We start from the raw sequence: 20,970 nt of genomic DNA, 5'->3' as shown, positions 1-20,970 counted from the left end.
AGTTCAGCCTTGGAGTACAAAATGAAGCAGGGCAAAGGCTAATAGAGTTTTCCCAAGAGAATGCACAGGTCATAGCAAACACCCTCCTCAAACAACACAAGAGGAGACTCTACACATGGATATCACCAGATGGTCAATATCAAAATCAGAGTGATTTTATTCTGTGCAGCCAAAGATGGAGAAGCTCTATACAGTCAGCAAAAATAAGACTGGGAGCTGACTGTGGCTCACATCATGAAATCCTTATTGACAAAATCAGACTTAAATTGAAGAAAATGGGGAAAATCACTAGACCATTCAGGTATGACCTAAATCAAATCCCTTACATTTATACAGTGGAAGTGACAATTAGATTCAAGGGATTAGATCTGACAGACAGAGTGCCTGAAGAACTATGGATGGAGGTTCATGACATTGTATAGGAGGCAGTGATCAAGACCATCCCCAGGAAAGAGAAATGCAAAAAGGCAAAATGGTTGTCTGAGGAGGCCTTACAAATAGCTGAGAAAAGAAGAGACATGAAAGGCAAAGGAGAAAAATAAAGATATACCCATTTGAATGCAGAGTTCCAAATAATAGCAAGGAGAGATTTAAAAAAAAATCCTTCCTCAGTGATCAGTGCAAAGAAAGAGGAAAACAATAGAATGGGAAAGACTAGAGATCTCTTCAAGAAAATTAGAGATCCCAAGGGAACATTTCATGCAAAGATGGGCACAATAAAGGACAGAAATGGTACGGACCTAACAGAAGCAGAAGATATTAAGAAGAGGTGGTTAGAATACACAGAAGAACTATACAAAAAAGATCCGCATGACCCAGATAACCACAATGGTGTGGTCACTCATAGAGCCAGACTTCCTGGAGCGTGAAGTCAAGTGGGCCTTAGGAAGCATCACTATGAGCAAAGCTAGTGGAGGTGATGGAATTCCAGTTGAGCTATTTCAAATCCTGAAAGATGATGCTGTGAAAGTGCTGCACTCAATATGTCAGCAAACTTGGAAAACTCAGCAGTGGCCACAGGACTGGAAAAGGTCAGTTTTCATTCCAATCCCAAAGAAAGGCAATGCCAAAGAATGTTCAAACTACCACACAACTGCACTTATCTCACACACTAGCAAAGCAATGCTCAAATTCTCCAAGCTAGGCTTCAACATTATGTGAATGCTGAACTTCCAGACGTTCAAGTTGGATATTGAAAATGCAGAGACCAGAGATCAAATTGCCAACATCTATTGGATCATTGAAAAAGCAAGAGAGTTCCAGAAAAACATCTATTTCTGCTTTGTTGACTACGCCAATGCCTTTGACTGTGTGGATCACAATAAACTGGAAAATTCTGAAGGAAATGGGAATACCAGACCACGTGACCTGCCTCCTGAGAAATCTGTATGCAGGTCAAGAAGCAACAGTTAGAACCGGACATGGAACAACAGACTGGTGCCAAATTGGGAAAGGAATATGTCAACACTGTATATTGTCACCCTGCTTATTTAACTTGCATAGTACATCATGTGAAATGCTGGGCTGGATGAAGCACAAGGTAGAATAAAGATTTCTTGGATAAATATCAATAACCTCAGATATACAAATGACACCTGCCTTATGGGAGAAAGCAAAGAAGAACTAAAGAGCCTCTTGATCAAGTGAAAGAGGAGAATGAAAAAGTTGGCTTCAAACTCAACATTCAGAAAACTAAGATCATGGCATCCCACTACTTCATGGCAAATAGATGGAGAAACAAAGGAAATAGTGAAAGACTTTATTTTGGGGGGCTCCAAAATCACTGCAGATGGTGACTTCAGCCATGAAGTTAAAAGACTCTTGCTCCTTGGAAGAAAAGCTATGACCAACCTAGACATCATGTTAAAAAGGAGAGACATTACTTTGCCGACAAAGGTCTGTCTAGTCAAGGCTATGGTTTTTCCAGTAGTCATGTATGGATGTGAGAGCCGGAGTATAAAGAAAGCTGAGTGCTAAAGAATTGACACTTTTGAACTGTGGTGTTGCAGAAGACTCTTGAGAGTCCCTTGGACTTCAAGGAGATCCAACCAGTCAATTCTAAAGGAAATCAGTCCTGAATATTCATTGGAAGGACTGATGTTGAAGCTGAAACTCCAATCCTTTGGCCACCTGATGTGAAGAACTGACTCATTGGAAAAGACCCTGATGCTGGGAAAGATTGAAGGCAGGAGGAGAAGGGGATGACAGAGGATGATATGGTTGGATGGCATCACTGACTCAATGGACATGAGTGTGAACAAGCTCCGGGAGTTGGTGATAGAGAAGCTTGGTGTGCTTCAGTCCATGGGGTCACAAACATTTGGACGCGACTAAGCAACTGAACTGAACTGATTAGGTGCAGCACAGTATATCCCAGATGATCTGACTTAATTTGTTAAATGACTGTAGCCTGGTGTGACTCTCCTTGTTGTAGATCATGGAGCATCTCATCCTTATCCAAAGATTGATTTTGAAGTTAGGCTTCAGAAACAAACTTTGGATGTCCTCTTATTAACTCAATTAAATCGTGTAACTGTATAACATAACAGCAAGGAACTAACTGGGAAGTGAGTCTTGATCAACGTAGACCTTAATTAACGAAACTAGAATTTAACATTTAGTGAAACATAATTTTTTGACATTACCCCCATTTTTATTAAACACAGCGAAGACTAATTTGTTTTTAAAATAAGTTGGGTCCACTGACTATAGATGCCCTAGGCCTGCCCTTAGATTTTGCCTTGGTGTGTATTTTTTTCTTGTAGAGGTCCTCAAAATACTTTGAGATTCCTGTACATGTCAGGATACAGTCTTATTTACCTGATAAGGCTGTTCAGAACCCACGTGTCTCCAATTTCTGGAGGACCTAAGCAGAGAGAAAAGAAAAAAGTTTTAAATTTATCTACATGTATAAATTACAAAGTTGCTTTGAACCATAAATAGCTTGAGGAGAAGAGCTTCTTTATATCTGGAAACAAAGACTGGAAGCTAGTAATACATCAGACAAAAAGTCATGAAAGTTATATCCATATTTAGCCATTTATTTAATTTCATGTAATTAATCTTTGCCCTGTGTCCTTGCCTGATGATTGAGGATGAAAGTGACAGCGATAGTTTTAAGAAGTTTGACAATTTTTTGTTAAGGCATGTATGATTTGTCAAGTAAAGTGGGTACCTTGATCACTGGGGATTGTAGAACCTACACCCAAGTGGAAGACACACTTTTAACCATTTTTCTCTATTGTGAGAGCATCACCGCTGCAGCCAGGAAAGGCTTTATCCCATCAAATGAAAGTGAGGTTTGTCAGGGAGCCAGGAAAAGCCAAGTGGCCATCTTATATTTTCCATAGCCCTGACTGTTTGATTTACAGCCATTGTTTACCCACTTGAAATTGCTTGATTTAGGAGTAGATGAGGGGTTAATTTTTGTAGAAGCAGAATGAACTTTGTCTATGTGTGCCACAGACTTCATAGATCATTGTGAAATAATATTTATTTTATCATAGCAACAGTAAGTTTTAAAAACAAATATAGTTCTTAAAGGTGAAGAAATCTACATAGTCTTTTATCAAAAGCTACATTCCAAGAAAACCCTGTTCTTTTAACAGGGAGAGGAAACCAAATCCCAGTTTGGTACCGCTTATATTTACTGTGAAACCAAAGTTATTTGCTTAGCCAAAGTAATAGTAAAAGATTTCAAACGCAAATTAATGTCTTAAGAAACTTGTACCACACACAAAACTCTCTTCCCAGGGTCCAGTTCGCACAAACCTTTTTTCACTTTCTGTATTCATCACTTATTTGCCCACTCAGAGAACAACCACCTGTAAAATCAGACTTACTGCCTTTTAACTTAATAAAGTGTAACTCCATTCGCTGTTCAGTTCAGTTCAGTCACTTAGTCTTGTCTGACTCTTTGCGACCCCATGAACCACAGCACGCCAGGCCTGCCTGTCCATCACCAACTGTCTGAGTTTACCCAAACTCATGTCCATTGAGTCATTGATGCCATCCAGCCATCTCATTCTCTGTCGTTCCCTTCTCCTCCTGCCCCCAATCCTTCCCAGAATTAGGGTCTTTTCAAATGAGTCATTGCTTTGCATAAGGTGGCCAAAGTATTGGAGTTTCAGCTTCAGCATCAGTCCTTCCAATGAGTATTCAGGACTGATCTCCTTTAGGATGGACTGGTTGGATCTCCTTGCAGTCCAAGGGACTTTCAGAGTCTTCTCCAACACCACTGTTCAAAAGCATCAATTCTTTGGTGTTCAGCTTCCTTTATAGTCCAACTCTCACATCCATACATGACCACTGGAAAAACAATAGCCTTGACTAGATGGACCTTTGTTGACAAGGTAATGTCTCTGCTTTTTAATATGCTGTCTAGGTTGGTCATAACTTTCCTTCCAAGGAGTAAGCGTCTTTTAATTTCACGGCTGCAATCACCATCTGCAGTGATTTTAGAGCCCCCCAAAATAAAGTCAACCACTGTTTCTACTGTTTCCCCATCTATTTGTCATCAAGTGATGGGACCAGATGCCATGATCTTAGTTTTCTGAATGTTGAGTTTTAAGCCAACTTTTTCACGCTCCTCTTTCACTCTCATCAAGAGGCTCTTCAGTTCTTCACTTTCTGCCATAAGGGTGGTGTCATCTGCATATCTGAGGTTACTGATATTTCTCCCAGCAACCTTGATTCCAGCTTGTGCTTCTTCCAGCCCAGTGTTTCTCATGATGTACTCTGCATATAAGTTAAATAAGCAGGGTGACAGTATACAGCCTTGATGTACTCCTTTTCCTATTTGGAACCAGTCTGTTGTTCCATGTCCAAATCTAACTGTTGCTTCCTGACCTGCATATAGGTTTCTCAAGACGCAGGTCAGGTGGTCTGGTATTCCCATCTCTTTAAGAATATTCCCCAGTTTATTGTGATCCACACAGTCAAAGGCTTTGGCATAGTCAATAAAGCAGAAATAGATGTTTTTTCTGGAACTCTCTTGCTTTTTCGATGATCCAGTGGATGTTGGCAATTTGATTTCTGGTTCCTCTGCCTTTTCTAAAACCATCTTGAACATCTGGAAGTTCATGGTTCACATATTGCTGAAGCCCAGCTTGGAGAATTTTGAGCATTACTTAACTAGCGTGTGAGATGAGTGCAATTGTGCAGTAGTTTGAGCATTCTTTGGCATTGCCTTTCTTTGGGATTGGAACGAAGACTGACCTCTTCCAGTCCTGTGGCCACTGCTGAGTTTTCCAAATTTGCTGGCATATTGAGTGCAGCACTTTCACAGCATCATCTTTTAGGATTTGAAATAGCTCAATTGGAATTCCATCACCTCCACTAGCTTTGTTCGTAGTGATGCTTCCTAAGGCTCACTTGACTTCAAATTCCAGGATTTCTGTCTCTAGGTGAGTGATCACACCATCGTGAGTATCTGGGTTATGAAGATCTTTTTTGTACAGTTTTCAGTGTATTCTTTCCACTTCTTCTTAATATCTTCTGTTTCTGTTAGATCCATACCATTTCTGTCCTTTATTGAGCCCATCTTTGCATGAAATGTTTCCTTGGTATCTCTGATTTTCTTGAAGAAATCTCTAGTCTTTCCCATTTTATTGTTTTCCTCTATTTTTTTGCATTGATTGCTGAGGAAGGCTTTTTTTTTTTTTAATCTCTCCTTGCTATTCTTTGGAACTCTGCATTCAAATGGGTTATCTTTCCTTTACTCCTGTGCTTTTCACTTCTCTTCTTTTCCCAGCTATTTGTAAGGCCTCCTCAGACAGCCATTTTGCTTTTTTGCATTTCTTTTTCTTGGGGATGGTCTTGACCCCTGTCTCCTGTACAATGTCATGAACCTCCGTCTGTAGTTCATCAGGCACTCTGTCTATCAGATCCAGTCCCTTAAATCGATTTCTCACTTCCACTGTATAATCATAAGGGATTTGATTTAGGTCATACCTGAATGGTCTAGTGTTTTTCCCACTTTCTTCAATTTAAGTCTGAATTTGGCAATGTGGTTCATGATATGAGCCACAGTCAGCTCCTGGTCTTGTTTTTGCTGACTGTATAGAGCTTCTCCATCTTTGGCTGCAAAGAATATAATCAATCTGATTTCGGTGTTGACCATCTGGTGATGTCCATGTATAGAGTCTTCTCTTGTGTTGTTGGAAGAGGGTGTTTGCTATGACCAGTGCATTCTCTTGGCAAAACTCTATTAGCCTTTGCCCTGCTTCATTCTGTACTCCAAGGCCAAATTTGCCTGTTACTCCAGGGGTTTCTTGACTTCCTACTTTTGCATTCCAGTCCCCTATAATGAAAAGGACATCTTTTAGGGGTATTAGTTCTAAAAGGTCTTGTAGGTCTTCATAGAACCGTTCAACATCAGCTTCTTCAGCGTTACTGGTTGGGGCATAGACTTGGATTACCGTGATTTTGAATGGTTTGCCTTGGAAATGAACAGAGATCATTCTGTTGTTTTTGAAATTGCATCCAAGTACTGCATTTTGGACTCTTTTGTTGATTATGATGGCTACTCCATTTCTTCTAAGGGATTCCTGCCCACAGTAGTAGATATAATGGTCATCTGAGTTAAATTCACCCATTCCAGTCCATCTTAGTTCGTTGATTCCTAGAATGTCGATGTTCACTCTTGCCATCTCCTGTTTGACCACTTCCAATTTGCCTTGATTCATGGACCTAACATTCTAGGTTCTTATGCAATATTGCCCCTTTACAGCATCGGACCTTGCTTCTATCACCAGTCACATCCACAACTGGGAGTTGTTTTTGCTTTGGCTCCATCCCTTCGTTCCCATTCCTTGTAACTTTTTATAAAAACACACATGTTATTTTCCTTCAGCAACCATGAACTGTCCTTTATATCAGCATTCTGTAGATTGGTAAACATAAACCACCAAAGCTCTTATCTCATTTGTATTTTCTTTCTTAAAAGTTTCTTTACAATGTCTATGTTAATTAGATAACAAATAAAGATTAATATCAGGTATTAGTTTAATAGTAAATATTCTCCAGTTCATGTGAATCTGAAATTCATTTAGTTTAATTTCTTTTGAATTTAGGATTGTTTGGTTTGTAAGCACTTACTTTTCTTTAGGCCAGTTAAGTTAGAGCTTATCTGCAAATTAACCTCAGCAATATTACCCAAAGACAAAGACACACAGTGACACATATGTATATATCAAGACAGAGATTTCACAGTTTTCTGCTTGACCTTTAAAGTCTCTTTGTCTTTTTTTTTGTTGTTGGCTTGAAGCTATACTAATTTGCCCAAGTGCTGAATTTTCAAGCAGAGTCGGTTGCGTATCTCAAGGACATGGGAAAAGTTAACTTCAGGCTTTTCACCCAGGCGTGTTTCTGTCATATTAGGATCAGAGCTCCAAAAAAGTGTTTTAACAAGCCAGCTTTTTCTAATTGCACATGCGAAAAAACCAGTTTTTCAGTTTCCAAAAAAAATTCATTTTAATCCGTTTTCTCCAGAGTCTAACAATATCCTGGCTATATTGTCTTTTTCTTTTCTGTGGTCATGGTCTCATAGCTAAAAATTTTAAACCAGAAAGTGTTCAGATTGACTCTGATGACAGAGGCAGGCTGACTAAAAAGATGTTGTCCCACCAAGCATTGTTTATCTGGGGAGGTGGGGTCTTAGTTTGATAAGAAGAATCTGAAGGAGTAGGGGAACCTTGGTTCTTTTCCCATTTTCTTCTCCTCCCCCCACCTTCTGCTGCCCCAAGAGATAGGAGGAGTTAGAAGGGGATTCTGTAGAATGTTAGAAGAGTTTTTTCCAGGCTTTTGATTATAGGAGAAAGTCCTGGGTTAGGAGATCTGATGGAAAGGGAGAGAGAAGGAGTTGAGGAGATGGGGTGGCAACAGAAAGACATATGTGGCATGAGTCCCTCAAGTCCACATTCTGACCAAGTACCATTAAGGTTTCAGCATAAGGAATGGCAAAAGAGATCAAGTTGAGGATTGTGTTATAATTTAACGTGCCATTAAGAGGCCACTCTTCTTGGTTCCCCAATTTGTACCAGATCCAAGTTTTGTTGCAAAAGAATATGAGCCTTTTTAAGATTTTCAGGGTCCAATTTTTCCAGTTACTGAGAACACAGCCTAGAGGTGGGTCTAAGGGAGGTTCTCAAGATGTACCTGAGTCCATTCTTAGAATGAGAGTACTGAGAGTTCACCAGCCACAAAAGGCAGCCCAACTTTCCCAGTGAATCCTCCATGTGACAAGGCACCACAGGTGGCTAATGGCACAAATGGACAACTGTCCCAACAACCACATCTGACAGTGAGAGGTGACTCATGAGTGTTTGACAGAGAGTGGCACAAAACCATGCAGTTAGGCCCAAGCCTAGGCACAAACTGCGAAAATGCACCTGGTGGCTAAGGCCAGTAACAACAGAAAAGAGTTTCCTGGAACCAACTGTGAATGCTTTTTGACGATTCCCTGAAATGTGGAAGGCACTCTTTGGGATGACTCAGAGGCTGCTTTTAGGCTCCTGTAAATTAATCTGGACAGAGGGAGGAAAAGTGAAAGTAGCAGAGAAGACAGGCTGAGGAATCTGCCTTGTAGCCCTGCTGGGAAGGCAGCGACCTGGGGAGTGGGCTGTTTTGCTTGAAGCAATATGTGCCTGAGACAATGCACGAAGTTGTCTTGCTGGGGGCAGATGCTCTGATAGCCTGGTCTGTTCTGTGATTCCCCTTATCCTGTCACAGGAGTCTTCAAGCAGAAGGTGCCCTAATAGTTTTTAAGTGCCTGACCCATGCCCACACAATTTTAATTGACCTGGTCCTCAGCTTAAGGGAGAAGGAGGAGAAAGAGAAAAGGAGAGCCCTCATTCACTTGGGTGGCAGGTACTGGGGCACAGTGGGCAGTAGAGCCTTTGGAACATGCCAGAGAGTAACCCTGGCCAGAGTTCCTCAATTGCTTCCACGGCCACTTGCCTGTTCACAGAGGGTTTGAGAAAAAAATAAAAGAGAAAGGAAAGGAGAGCGGGGTAGAGCTCCCTGAGAGTAGTCCCTGTACAGGCCACCAAATGTTGGGCCAGTCCGACCATGAGTTGTAAAAGAATTTCCAAACACATAGTACCACAGATAGGAGTAAGTTTATCAAGAACAAAGATCAGAGATAAAGTGGGCACTGTGAGCGCAGCAGGCTGACAACTCCTGACAGGCCAGGAAGAGTCAACACTTTTCATGAGTTAATAGCCAATTTTTATAGCCTCAAGTCAAAGAAAAATCCTCCTGGAAGGTTGGCATTAGGTGATTGGTTGGGGTGGTATAGGTGTTTACTGGAGTGGGCAATTTTGGCTAAGTTGGAATCAGGAAGCTTGTTAATGATGATCAGGGGCTTTTGGCAACATTACAAACGGGTTCAATTAGCTTTGGAGGTGTCCTTGGTTCTGGGCTCTGCTTCTGTGGCCTTGGTAAAAGGGGACTGGGGCAGTATTCAACAGTTCCCCCAGGCTTGCCTAAGAAAATGGTCAGGAACCAGGCCTGGCTAAAAGAGGGAAGCCTGGCAGTGAGGACAAAAGGCAGGGAGGAGTGGGGGCTCCAGACTACTGGCTCCTTCCTACTAACACTGGGTTCTTCCTTTCAGAATGTGGACATTATCTAGGAACCTGAAAGAAGCCTTGGACGCTGCTGAGCCCTTCGCAGGAAGCTAAACTCTTTGCTCTTGCTTTCTTCAGCCCCAGGAGCTCCTACATCTGCTCTTGCCCGCATGCTTGGGTACCACTAAGCCTTTGAGGAAGTTATGGCCTCAACCTAACTTGATCCTCAGCAAGAGAACTCTACTTCCAGCAGGACCTCAGCAGTTCAAGCCATTCCCATTCAACAGCCAAAAGGCTGACTGGCTCTGCATGGAACTTTGTCTTACTTTCTCAATTCTTGTTCCCTAAGCAATAAAGGGGGCTTCCCAGGTGGTGCTAGTGGTAAAGAACCCGCCAGTCAATGCAGGAGATATAAGAGACCAGGGTTGAGTCCCTGGTTGAGAAGACCCCCTGACGGAGGGCATGGCAACCCACTCCAGTATTTTTGCCTGAAGAATTCCTTGGACAGAGGAGCCTGGCAGGCTACAGTCTGTAGGGTCAGAATCAGACACAACTGAAGTGACTTAGCATGCATGCATAAGCAATAGTTTCCTTTTTCTCCTTGCAGGAGGGGAGAAGCAGCCATTGTGAGGCCTCCTTCACTATGCATAAGACGTCTCTGTGATGAGGGCCTGTTCCTGTGCAGGTGGGGAATTGCAAAGGCTTTCTAGAGGCAAATTTCTGGGCAGCATTTCCAGAGATAGCAGCGGGGGATGGGGTTGGGGGGGTCAGTAGGGCCACTCGTTTACAGGCAATGTGACTAGGTATGAGACTTTTCTTCTCACACAGCAAACTTTGGCAGCTGGTTCATCATGTTCTCTGCTCCTATTCTTGCCCCCATCATGGAGTTATTTCAATTTCCACATGGATAATATAACCAACACCCTTGAGTCCCCAGAACATTATCTCCAGGAACAGCTATATTCCCTTCCCTTTAACCACCCACTTTCTGAACTTTATTATTATTACCTGGAGTTCTACCTCCTCTTGTCTTCTTAAATGCAACTGTCTGACCACCTACACCCTCTCTCATTATTTCATCTTCCAGTGTCACTCCAAAACACCTAGCAGCATATCTATCACATGATTGACTTAAGTGATATTTAATACCATACCTTTTTTTAGACCTCTTTAACATTCATGTTGATCAATCACTCTTTTGTTTCCCTATCCATTAGCTAGAAAGCTCATCTGCCCTTCAGGCTAGTACTGAGGCCCCATCTCTCCCATACAAACATGGTGATTTCTCATTAAACACAGAAAAATAAGGAACACATCTAATTTACTTTGCAGTTTCAACGTTTATTTCTGATACCAAAACTTGACAGCACACAAGGGAGGGGGTAAGCAATAGACAAGGAACAGCAAATAATTTTTTCCTGCATGCCACTTTCAGTCAACAGGATGTGGCTCTCTAGATTAGCTGCGTTTAGAAGGATTCTGAGGCTTCATCCTCACTCAAGGGAAAGATAGTTGCAACGGATTAGCAATATCTGTGAACATAAAAAAGAAAAAAAATTAAAAATCAATGCATATACCAAATAGTAAGGAATATAAATAACAAATACTGCTTCCCCATACTTCCTTCATCTCATCACCATGGGTTTCCTAGAACTCCCAGCTAGAGCACATAAATACATTCCCATGAACTCTATAACTCCCAGTGACCCTAAGTGCCCAATCCAAAGTGATATACCTACCCAAAATCTCACTCAACCCAGAAGAAACCGATGGCACCAAAGTTGGCAGCAAAGTTGGCACTGGCTGTACCACCAGGGCCAATAATGGGGCCGGCAAAGGTCTGAGGAAATCTGGAGCGAGCATTCTGGTGGTATCTGGCCCAGAAGGTAAATGGGATTCTGGACCAGGGATCTCCAAAATCTCCTTCCTCATCCCACGTCAGCAGCTCAAACTCAATGTCATCCCAGCTCCAGGGCCCAGATACGGCCTCATCTCCAATCCCCATGCGGGTTCTCGCCTCAGCCCGTGCCTCAGCCTCGGCTGCAGCAGCATCCAAAGCATCCAAGGCCTCATCTGCGGCCTCCATGAACTGTGCAGTCCAGTCACGAGGGTCTCTCTTCTGAACCTGAGATGAGGAGTAGAAAATAAAGCCCATGATAGTATTAGTTAATATTTATGAAGCACCAACTATATATTTAGCACCCTACTTTGTGCTACTGTTTACATAGTAACAACAACAAATACCACCAATAATGTGGCACCTACCATGTGCAATACCTAAGAAAGATCTCATTCCTGCTCTAGACTTTTCCCAGCCAGTCATACTTCATCCCTTAACCTATTTAGTCTAGAGCTGTTCCTCTATTACCTCTGCAATGAATCGCAGCACTTTCATCTTGCTAGTCTCATGGTAGGATCGGAGGCCCCAGAGGAACTCATACTCAGGAGGGTTGCTGTTGGGTACTCGTCTGTAGTCTAGGTACCTTAGAAAGAGGAGAAAGGCCTTTGTTTCTACCCAGCCAAAATGAGAGTCCATCAATGCATAATAATCTGAGATTCTGACACCTCAGATTTCAGGTAGCAACTCCCTCCAGTCTCATTCCTAAACACAGATTATTTACCCTCTAATAATCAGGCCTTCGAATTCCTGTGCTTCTACACCAAACAGTCACCTAGGACTGGAGGATGACTTATGTAGAGTCATAGAAAGGACAACACTTTTTCACCCCCTCTGCCACAGTTCTAACTCCAGGTTCTTACAATCTTGTTACTGAACCACAGAAAGGCCCATTGCAAAGCCCCTGCTAAGCCAGCCTTGGGAATATCTACTGTGGGCATGGTGGACAAGCTCCACTTGAAAGATAACTATACTGCAGGAAAATTCAGCCACAAGGAATATACTCAGTAAATACTCCTGAGTATATATGTGTGCATATGCATAGGTATAGTTAATATAAGAAATAAGTAGCATGGGAAGGGCTTTCTGAGGCTGACCAGCACACAGAACTCATGAGGACAAGACAAAGTCGCTTAGGCATCACTTACTTTTGTTTTACAAATTCGTAAGTGAGAAGCTTCCTCAGATCTCCAAGGAGGGGATGTCTTACTCTGATAGCAAAAAAAAAAAAAGAAGGAGGAGGAATTCATAATTAGAGACTATGACATTGCCCAAAGGAAAGAAAAGAGTTTTCCAGCACAGAAGTCAGAGATAAGAGAAGAGGCAGAGATCAGGACTATTTCCCCATCCACCCAGGTCACATCCTTGGGCTCTGTACCTCCCCAAACCAATTCCCTTAAACTACCAGGTTGATGCAATCCTGGAACCATCCTCTGTTGCCAAAGGATCATATAACAGGGAAGAGATGAGAGAGCCCAATCATACCCAGGACGCAGTCCCATCTTGCGTAGTGCCTCCCAGAGGACAGCTGCAATGGGAGGCAAGGGGAGACAAGGGATGGAAAATGAGCAGGAAATCAGGAGGTAGCCAACCCCCAGCTGCTGGCCCAGCCACTCACCTTCACTGGCACGGTTGCCATTCATGAAGATGACACCCAATATCACTAAAAGGAGACCCAGTTTCGGTGTGTCTTTGGTCCTAAAGAAGTAAAAAAAAAAAAAAAAAGAATATATTTTCAGCAGTCATTTACACGAGGCACCCCAGGCAGTTTACCCATCCAGCTTTCCTAGTATTCCTCAGCTAGGAGACAACTCTACCCCAATTCTGCCCATGACCTGCTATGTGACCCTGAATCCTGAACCCTGATCTACTTGAAACTCCCAGGAAAAAACCACCACTGAGAATGGCAATGTTTCCCCTCCTTTCCCATCTTACGTTCCCAGTATGCCAGCCAGGGACTCAGGGGTGCTGATGAGAATATACAGGTGTTCTTCCTTGTCAATTTCTTTCAGTTGAATTCCAAATTTCTACAGGGGCAAGAAAACAGACTATGAAATTACAAAATCTAGCATAAGTGTACCCACATTCATTCCCTGTGATTTGCACCAAACTCCCAATAGGAATCCCATGAATCTTTTAAATCAAGACTTTCTCATAATATCTATCAAAACTCCTCCCCACAAAACTTTCCCCATCATTCTGTCCTTCAGGGTTGCCTGCTCACCTTCTCCAGGACAAAGCACGCACGTTCAATGATTTCTGGATACACATCAGTGTATTCACGGATGATATCCCTCAGCATTTCTGCAGATGAGAGGAGGGAGCATCTGAGCTGAGCAAGGACCACAGAGCTGTGACATCTTTGCCAGCCCTGCCCAGGGGAGCACAGTGAGAAAGGAAGACTCAACCATGGAAGAAGGGGATTGAAGGGGAGGGGACATATAAGCACAGAGATATCCACAGAGAACGGGGTGAGGAGAAGGGCAGATCTCTGGGATAGGGTACTGGATGCCTACCTGAGCGCTTGATGGGCACCTTTGTGTAATCTTTAAGCATCAGGTACTTAACCAACTTATTTGCCTGAGAGGGAGAAAGGAAATCATTAAAGTTATAAGATATTGACAGAACACTTGGTTGAATTATAGATGGAAGTACAACAAAGAAAAGAAGCGGGGGTGGGTGGGGAGAAGCAACTGGGGAGTTACAGTTCTTACTCTTTCCTGAAGAAGGGCCACATCTCGGGGCTGTGAGGCACCCAGGTTCTGTGAGGCACGCGAATTAGGAGAGGGGCGCAGGTTCGGTGAGGGGCGCAGGTTTTGCCAGTCAGGTGGAACTGGCCAATCAGTGGGGATCCAGTCAGGTGGGAGCGGCCAGTCAGTGGGGAGCGGCCAGTCGGGTGGCAGTGGCCAGTCAGGGGGTAGTGGCCAGTCGGGAGGGCCTTGCCAATCTGGAGGACCTTGCCAGCCTGGTGGAGTCTGCCATCCAGGTGGGGTCTGCCACCCAGGTGGATTCTGCCAGGCCAGTGGGTTTGGCCAGACAACCGGACCAGGCCAGACAATGGGATTTGGCCAGATCACTGGGTTCTGCCAGATCACTGGGTTTGGCCAGATCACTGGGTTCTGCCAAGCAACTGGGTTTTGCCAGGCTGGTGGGGTCTGCCTAGCTGGGGGACTCTGACGTGCTGGTGGGGTCTGCCTGGTTGGCTGATTTTGCCAGCCTGATGGATTCTGCCAGGCCAATGGGGTCTGCCAGAGCACATTGGGGGGTGCGCCAGGTGGGCTTTGAGTGGTAACTGGAACTGGTGCAGACCTCCAGGTCCCTGGAGCCAGTGGGGCCCGCCTCTGATCCCCACTGCTACTCTCTTCCACATTCAAGTTATTAATCTGCATCATCAAAGAAAAGGAAGGTCAGGGTTACTGAGTGTTTCTATGTCCTCACCATATCTATTTCAGGAAGGCCCCCTAAAACCCTCACCTGTAGTGACAGCCTGACCTACTAGCCAATGGTCACCCTGAGTCCTGGGCTTGTCTTTCACTGTCTTCCAGGCAGGAGTTTCATCTCTGAACCAGGCCAGGAGCAACCCAAGGGTGGGGCCTGAGGCTTCTCCTCTTCCTATGTCCATCACTGGCTCTGCTTGTACCACCCTGGACAAATCACTCAAGTCACTTCACCTCTCTGGGACTTAGTTTCTTTCTCTGTAAAACTGAAACTATGATCCCTAGCTAGTATGAGGTACCTTGAAGATTTAGTGAGTGAGATAACCTGTATGAATGTGCCTAGGCCAAAATCTAACACATGGCTACTTTTAAAACGTAAAATGAATTACATACAGACTGTATATATTACGTGTCCATGTCTCATCTCCCCATTAGTCTGTGGACTAACAAGAATCATCATATTTACCTTATCATCCCCTACAACCTAGCTGAATACAGACAATTATATATATTTAGTTTTGTCTTGTTTAGAACAAATGAACGACCTTAGAGAAGAAAGGGGAGAGCCCAAAGCAAAGCAGAACTAGCAGGGATCTCACCTTACGGGTCCTCTTGCCCCGAATTATAGTCCTGGACTCCACATTCTGAGCCTGGGAACCATCCGCTGATGTCTGTGCAGCTGCACCATCAGATTCACAGATACCTGGGCTTGGGTCAGCTTCTATGTCAGCGTGGGAAGTGTCCATCTTGGCTTGGTTAACATTTTGAGTCTGGGTATCAGGAGTTGGGGCCGTAGTGGTGTCATTCCAAGCCTTGAAGGCTGTCTTGGGCTGAGTGTTGACCATCTCACTGGCATTGAGAGACTGAGAGAAATTGTAGGCCGCATTTGGGACCACTTTGGTAGTGGTATTCTGGGCCTTAAAGGCCATCTCCGACTTGTTGGCAGTTAATTCACCAGTAGGGGCTGCCTGGGAAAAATCATAGGCAGCATTTTGGCCCTTTGGGGGGGCATTCTGGGACTTAAAGGGTGCTGTAGGCAGCGTGTTGGGAGTCTCCTTGGCATTAAACGCCTGAGAGAAATCATAGGCAGCATTTGGACCTTTTGTGGTGGTATTCTGGACCTTAAAGGCTGTCTTAGGCTTAGTGGCAGTTGCTAAAGCCTGCATATCAGCCATCTCACTGACTGTTGGGGGCTGTGAACTCTGAGGACTAGCATTCGGTGCACTGGCAGCTGCTGTGGCCTGGTTGGTAGGTGGAGCCTCCGAGATCTGGATGGCCTCCATCAGGGTCTGCATAAGCAAGGTGCTGTCTTCTACAGAGGCCTCAGCCTGCAAATAAGGGGTAAAAATTAAATCTCTGGACTTCTGAAGTGGGGTTGGCAGGGTGAGGTGGGGGGCAGAATGTGTAGGGGAGGTGAGGCTGGTTGGTGCAAAAAGAGAAGGTTGAGGAAGACATCTAGAGGCCTGAGTGGCATGAAGGGGTAACAAAACATGTGATAGGGGCTGAGTGAGGCAGGGGCTAAACAGGGAGTGGGGCCAAATGAAGAGAGGGGACAAGTGTGGAGGGGGATTGCTGATCTAGGAGTAAGCTTAGAGCAGAGCAATGCAGCCTGGGGTAGGAGCTCAGGAGGAGGTGGAGCAAGAGTGCCGCCTTGAGGAGTTGAGGAAAACAAGGGGGTCGCAGGGGGTGGGGAATGCAGGAGAAAGGGAAGGTGGAGGCAGGAGGTTGGGGGAGGGGGCGGCAGAGAGCTCAATAAGCGTCAAGACTATGGAGGGCGGGGGGGGGGGGGAAGGTTCCTTACTCAACCGGCATTCTCTGGGCAGATTGCCCTTACTATTAACAGGGTCTCCCCTTTATCTTAAGGGGGATTGATGGCTGAAAAGGGATGCCACCCCCTCCCCCCGCCAACACACACACCTTAAACCATGAGAATTTGAAAAATGACGAAATCTAGGCATCAAGAAGGCAACATCAGATCCAAGCGTCTGGACAGCCAAAGGAGCCCCGGGGGAACTGTCGGCTAGGGAAACAGTGGGGTGGGGAGTGGAGATCTCACCTGGAAGCCGAGGAGGCCCGCACCACAGTCCATTTTCTGAGACATGATTCTTGTCCCTCTGGCAAGAGCAGAGCCTGGGGGGTGTGGAGGAGGAGTTGGGCGTTATACTACAGAGGGCAAACGGGAAGGAACGAATTTGGGGAGATGGTGGTGTTTTAGGTTTGATTGTGGGGGCGGATGAGGTGCTGAATATGAGAGGAACGGGCCAGATTGGAGTGGGAAAAGTGAATGGGTGACCGGATGGAGGTTCTGAATCCTGAGAAGCTACGAAGAGAAGCTTCAAATCGGGATTTCAGATAAGAATTCTGAATCCAGGCAGATTGCGGTGGGATTCGCATCTGGGAAATTGAATGGTTTTCGAATAAGGAGAATCGTTTAACAGTACAGACCGAAGTCGAGAAATCTGTAGAGGTTTTGAACGATGGGAGGGGTTTAGAGAGCGAACAGGGATTCTGAATAAGGGAGAATCGGGTGAGGGGTGTGAATCGGGGCTTGGGGAGTGGAAGAGGGATAAGAATCCAGGATAAAGGGATCGGGATGAAAAATAGGGGGCCCGCACCAGGGGGCAAGATGCCCTATCTGGGGGCTAATTCTCACCTTGCCTCAGGCCCCAACCCCAACCCCCTCGTAGCCTCCCTTCTTCACGACTCAGAGGATCGGGATTGCAGTTTTCGGCTCTCAGCAGCCGCACCCTCTCCTTGTCCAGGAGAAAATGCCAGCGCGGCAGCTAAGACGACCCCGCCTCTTCGCCTAATATACCACCCACCACCTCAGATGGTTGTACGCATGCGCAAGAACTGATCGCCCAAATAAGAGTCCCGCCCGCTTCCCCAACAAAAGCTTCGCCCTGAAGGCTATGCTGAGCATGTGCAGTGGGAGGCAGTCCCGCCCCTTTGCCAACACACCACCCCATCACCAACCAGGTTGACAGTATGCAGCGGCCCCTCCCCCAAACAGATGCGCTGTGCCTCTAGATCCCACCCCTTGCCCCACGCATCGCCCCCCCCTACCTTTTCCGCAATGCGTCTCTGTTCTTTCCCTCCCCTCTTGTAGCCCCTCCTGTCAGTCAGCGTACATCAACCACCCGCTTGTCTAGCAACATTTAGGTCACTATTAAAGAGGTCTCTGTGTGGGGTCTCTAATTGCAACAAGTGCTAGGCTCCTGCTAAAAATAATCTCATCCATTTAGGGACCTAGGAAAATGGCCAGAGAGGGATACCTTAATGGAGGTAGAAAAAGTCTGTGCGTGACTTCCACGTGATCCTAAGATCTCCCCACTCAACAGCTTCAGAACTCAAACATTAGCTACTTTCCTGCCCTTTGTGCAGCTACAGCTATTTATTTTGTGTGAGGAGGGGGGGAGGGATGGGCACAGCTTGTACTTCACAGCAGGATCTATTCTGGGGCTTGTTTTCCTCTCACAGAAGCCCTGAGAAGTGGATATCAGCATCTCCATTTTACAGAACAAGATAATGAGGTAGAGACATATTGCATGAACTAGACAAGGACAGTCAGTAAACGGAAAATGCAAAATGTGGGACTGATTTTCCAGACCCTAAAACCCATGTTGCACCATTGCTGGCTCAGGGACTGAGGCACCCTCACTTCTTCAGTTTGAGCAGCAGATTTACCCAACCTCCCCTGCTCTGTCAACGTCTGTCCCAAACTTGAGCTCACGCTCTGCATCCTGGAGAACACAGGTAGAGGCCCCAGCAACCCCCCTCCCCTGCCTGCTCTATGTGGGTCCACCCAGGTGTGCGAATTGTTCTTTGGCGTTCATTCCATGATCTGTCAGGCCTCTTTTGCTCGGAGTGGCACAAATGTCCCTGAGGCCTTCTTGGTGCCCTCCAGAGTGGCCAGGACACTCAGGCACTTGTGTGTCTGAATCATGGCAAGCCTTGACTGAGAGTAAATGTTTGCCCTGGTTCCTTCCAGGGCTGGGCCTCAGTTCCTGGGATGGAGTGCTGGGCCAGTTTGTCACTAGCTGTGTGAGCCCACTCAGGCCACTGGAATTCTCTGAGTCTGGCTTCTCAACATGCAAAATGGGAAAGACAAGTAGCACTGGGGTCCTATGCAATGACACAAACTGTGCTTCCAGAATGGAGAGGCTCAAAAAGGCAGAAAATGTTATAAAGATGTGAAATGATTCAAACTGAACTGATACTTCCAAAAATCCAAGGTACATCTTTGTATATTTCACATTTATTCTGGCATCAGCTCCTGCCAGGAGCCAACATACAAAAGGAAGCTAATGCTGGGAAGTACTGCAGCATTTGGTCCCCAAGGGCCAACATCAATTCTGCCTGGCTGGATAACTTTCCCCATCTGTTGCATAGCAACCTCCTCTGTCAGCTGCCTGTTTTTTCTCAGCACTTCCTCTGGAAAGTGTCTGCAGTGGGACGTGATCAGACTCAGGAAAGGAGGCCTAAAACACCATTTTATATGCTTTCTGCCCCCCATATCTATTATCTCCAGTCTTGACTTATGAATTCTAGATCTGTAATCTGACAACCTACCCCACTCTTGCAATTGTCTCTGTATTTTCACAATTAACAGGTCCCATATATCCTCCTCCTCCTCACCAACACTGTGTTTGTCCTGTCATGCCCTTCTCTCTCCATTAGAATCCTTTTAGGGAGTTGGATTTTTGTTTGATTCATTACTGTATCCTTAGAACATAAAATGATGCCTAGTGTATTTTATATGCTCAAAAAGTACTCGTTTAATGAATGAATGAATACCACCATCCATTCTGTTGCTTACACAAGAAACCTCAGAGGCCTTCTTGTTTCCTTCCTGTGATGAATTCACTTACTTTTCCTCATTACACAAATGCATATTTGTCATTAAAAATTCAAACATTACCTAAGTATTTCAGAATTAAGTAGCCATCACTCCAAATTTCACCACTTTGAGGTAACTGTTAAGGTTTTGTTGCTAACTTCTCATACAACACTTTATGTACATATATTCTTACATAAATAGGATTACATTATATGTGCGATACTTTGAATTGCATTCTTTTATTAATACTTACTGCCTCCCACTTTCTTTTACCTCTACCCTCATCTGAGACATGCATTTTAAAAACCATTTTTTATATTCTATCATGTTCAAAAAGCCCTTTTTTATTGTTTTACAAAAATGAAGATCATATTATATACATTTTAATCTATCTGATTTATCTCAGTTAATGTTAATCTACTTCTGATTCATTCTTTTGCATTGCTGCATACTATTCCATGATAGGGATTGACCACAATATATTAAATCATTTCCTCATTGATGGTAATTCATTTTGGTTTCAGGTGTTTTGGTGTGGGGAGGGAGCACATACTGACAATATTGCAATAAAATACTTATACATATATTCTTACTTTTAATGCTTAGTATTTATTCCTGTGACATCAGATGCCCAGGAGTAAGATCAATACACTCTACAGTGTTTGATATCATAAGCCTTTTCCAATTTTTTTTCCAACTTGATGTTTTATTGGTATCTCCTTGTGGTTTTAATTTACATTTCTGATAAGTAAGTAGTGGAATACATATTCATATGTCAATGGACCTACTGGATTTCTTTTGTAAAGTGCTTGTGCAAGTCTTTTGCCTATTTTTCTTGTGTTGTCTTTGTCTTAATTATTTTGGAGATTTCTTTGAACAGTCTTACAGATGCTAATTGAAATCCCGTAGGGCTAGATGTATTGCAAATATTTTTTTTCACATTTTAGTAAGGTACTACAGTGTGTATACTCTATATTACATAACAGTTCCAACTGCAAGAGCCACCTTAGCAGCTAAAAGAATGTGACCTAGGATTTACCAGTGGTAGGGTCCTGAAGACCACCCCTGCATTCAATGATTCACTAGAAGCACGCACAGAACTCAGGATAGGTGTTACATTCAAGGCTATAGTTTATTACAATGCAAGGATACCAATTTAAATCCACAAAGCTAAAAGGTGCATAACTCACAAGTCCAGGAGAGAACAGGGGTGAGCTTCCATTTGTTCCC

At 44.3% G+C, this 20,970-nt stretch overlaps 1 protein-coding gene across 6 annotated transcripts in view; it reads right to left on the bottom strand.

Annotated features, from left to right (window-relative positions):
• Nucleotides 1-10,886: 10,886 nt before the first annotated feature.
• Nucleotides 10,887-20,970, bottom strand: part of MAGED1 (MAGE family member D1) — a 101,079-nt gene continuing 90,995 nt past the window's right edge. For 3 of the 6 annotated variants that reach the window (XM_081565407.1, XM_081565405.1, XM_081565404.1), the window contains 12 exons: nt 16,957-17,030; nt 15,500-16,228; nt 14,178-14,846; nt 13,980-14,043; nt 13,688-13,767; nt 13,399-13,490; nt 13,082-13,161; nt 12,949-12,991; nt 12,612-12,674; nt 11,935-12,049; nt 11,306-11,691; nt 10,887-11,098 (listed from right to left, as the gene is read on the bottom strand). In XM_081565407.1, coding sequence (XP_081421533.1) covers nt 11,314-11,691; nt 11,935-12,049; nt 12,612-12,674; nt 12,949-12,991; nt 13,082-13,161; nt 13,399-13,490; nt 13,688-13,767; nt 13,980-14,043; nt 14,178-14,846; nt 15,500-16,228; nt 16,957-17,001 — 2,358 coding nt within the window. In that variant the 5' untranslated portion in view covers nt 17,002-17,030 and the 3' untranslated portion in view covers nt 10,887-11,098; nt 11,306-11,313. Of the gene's footprint in view, nt 11,099-11,305; nt 11,692-11,934; nt 12,050-12,611; nt 12,675-12,948; nt 12,992-13,081; nt 13,162-13,398; nt 13,491-13,687; nt 13,768-13,979; nt 14,044-14,177; nt 14,847-15,499; nt 16,229-16,817; nt 17,031-17,553; nt 17,685-20,970 lie in introns of those variants that run through there. The other 3 variants (XM_081565408.1, XM_081565406.1, XM_081565409.1) reach the window with 3 other exon arrangements.

This window comes from Giraffa tippelskirchi, chromosome X (assembly GCF_054371585.1).
Source record: "Giraffa tippelskirchi isolate mGirTip1 chromosome X, T2T-mGirTip1v1.2.pri, whole genome shotgun sequence".
Taxonomy (NCBI): domain Eukaryota; kingdom Metazoa; phylum Chordata; class Mammalia; order Artiodactyla; family Giraffidae; genus Giraffa; species Giraffa tippelskirchi.
Note: the sequence above shows the minus strand (reverse complement) of the source record. Positions and strands in the feature narration are given on the sequence as shown.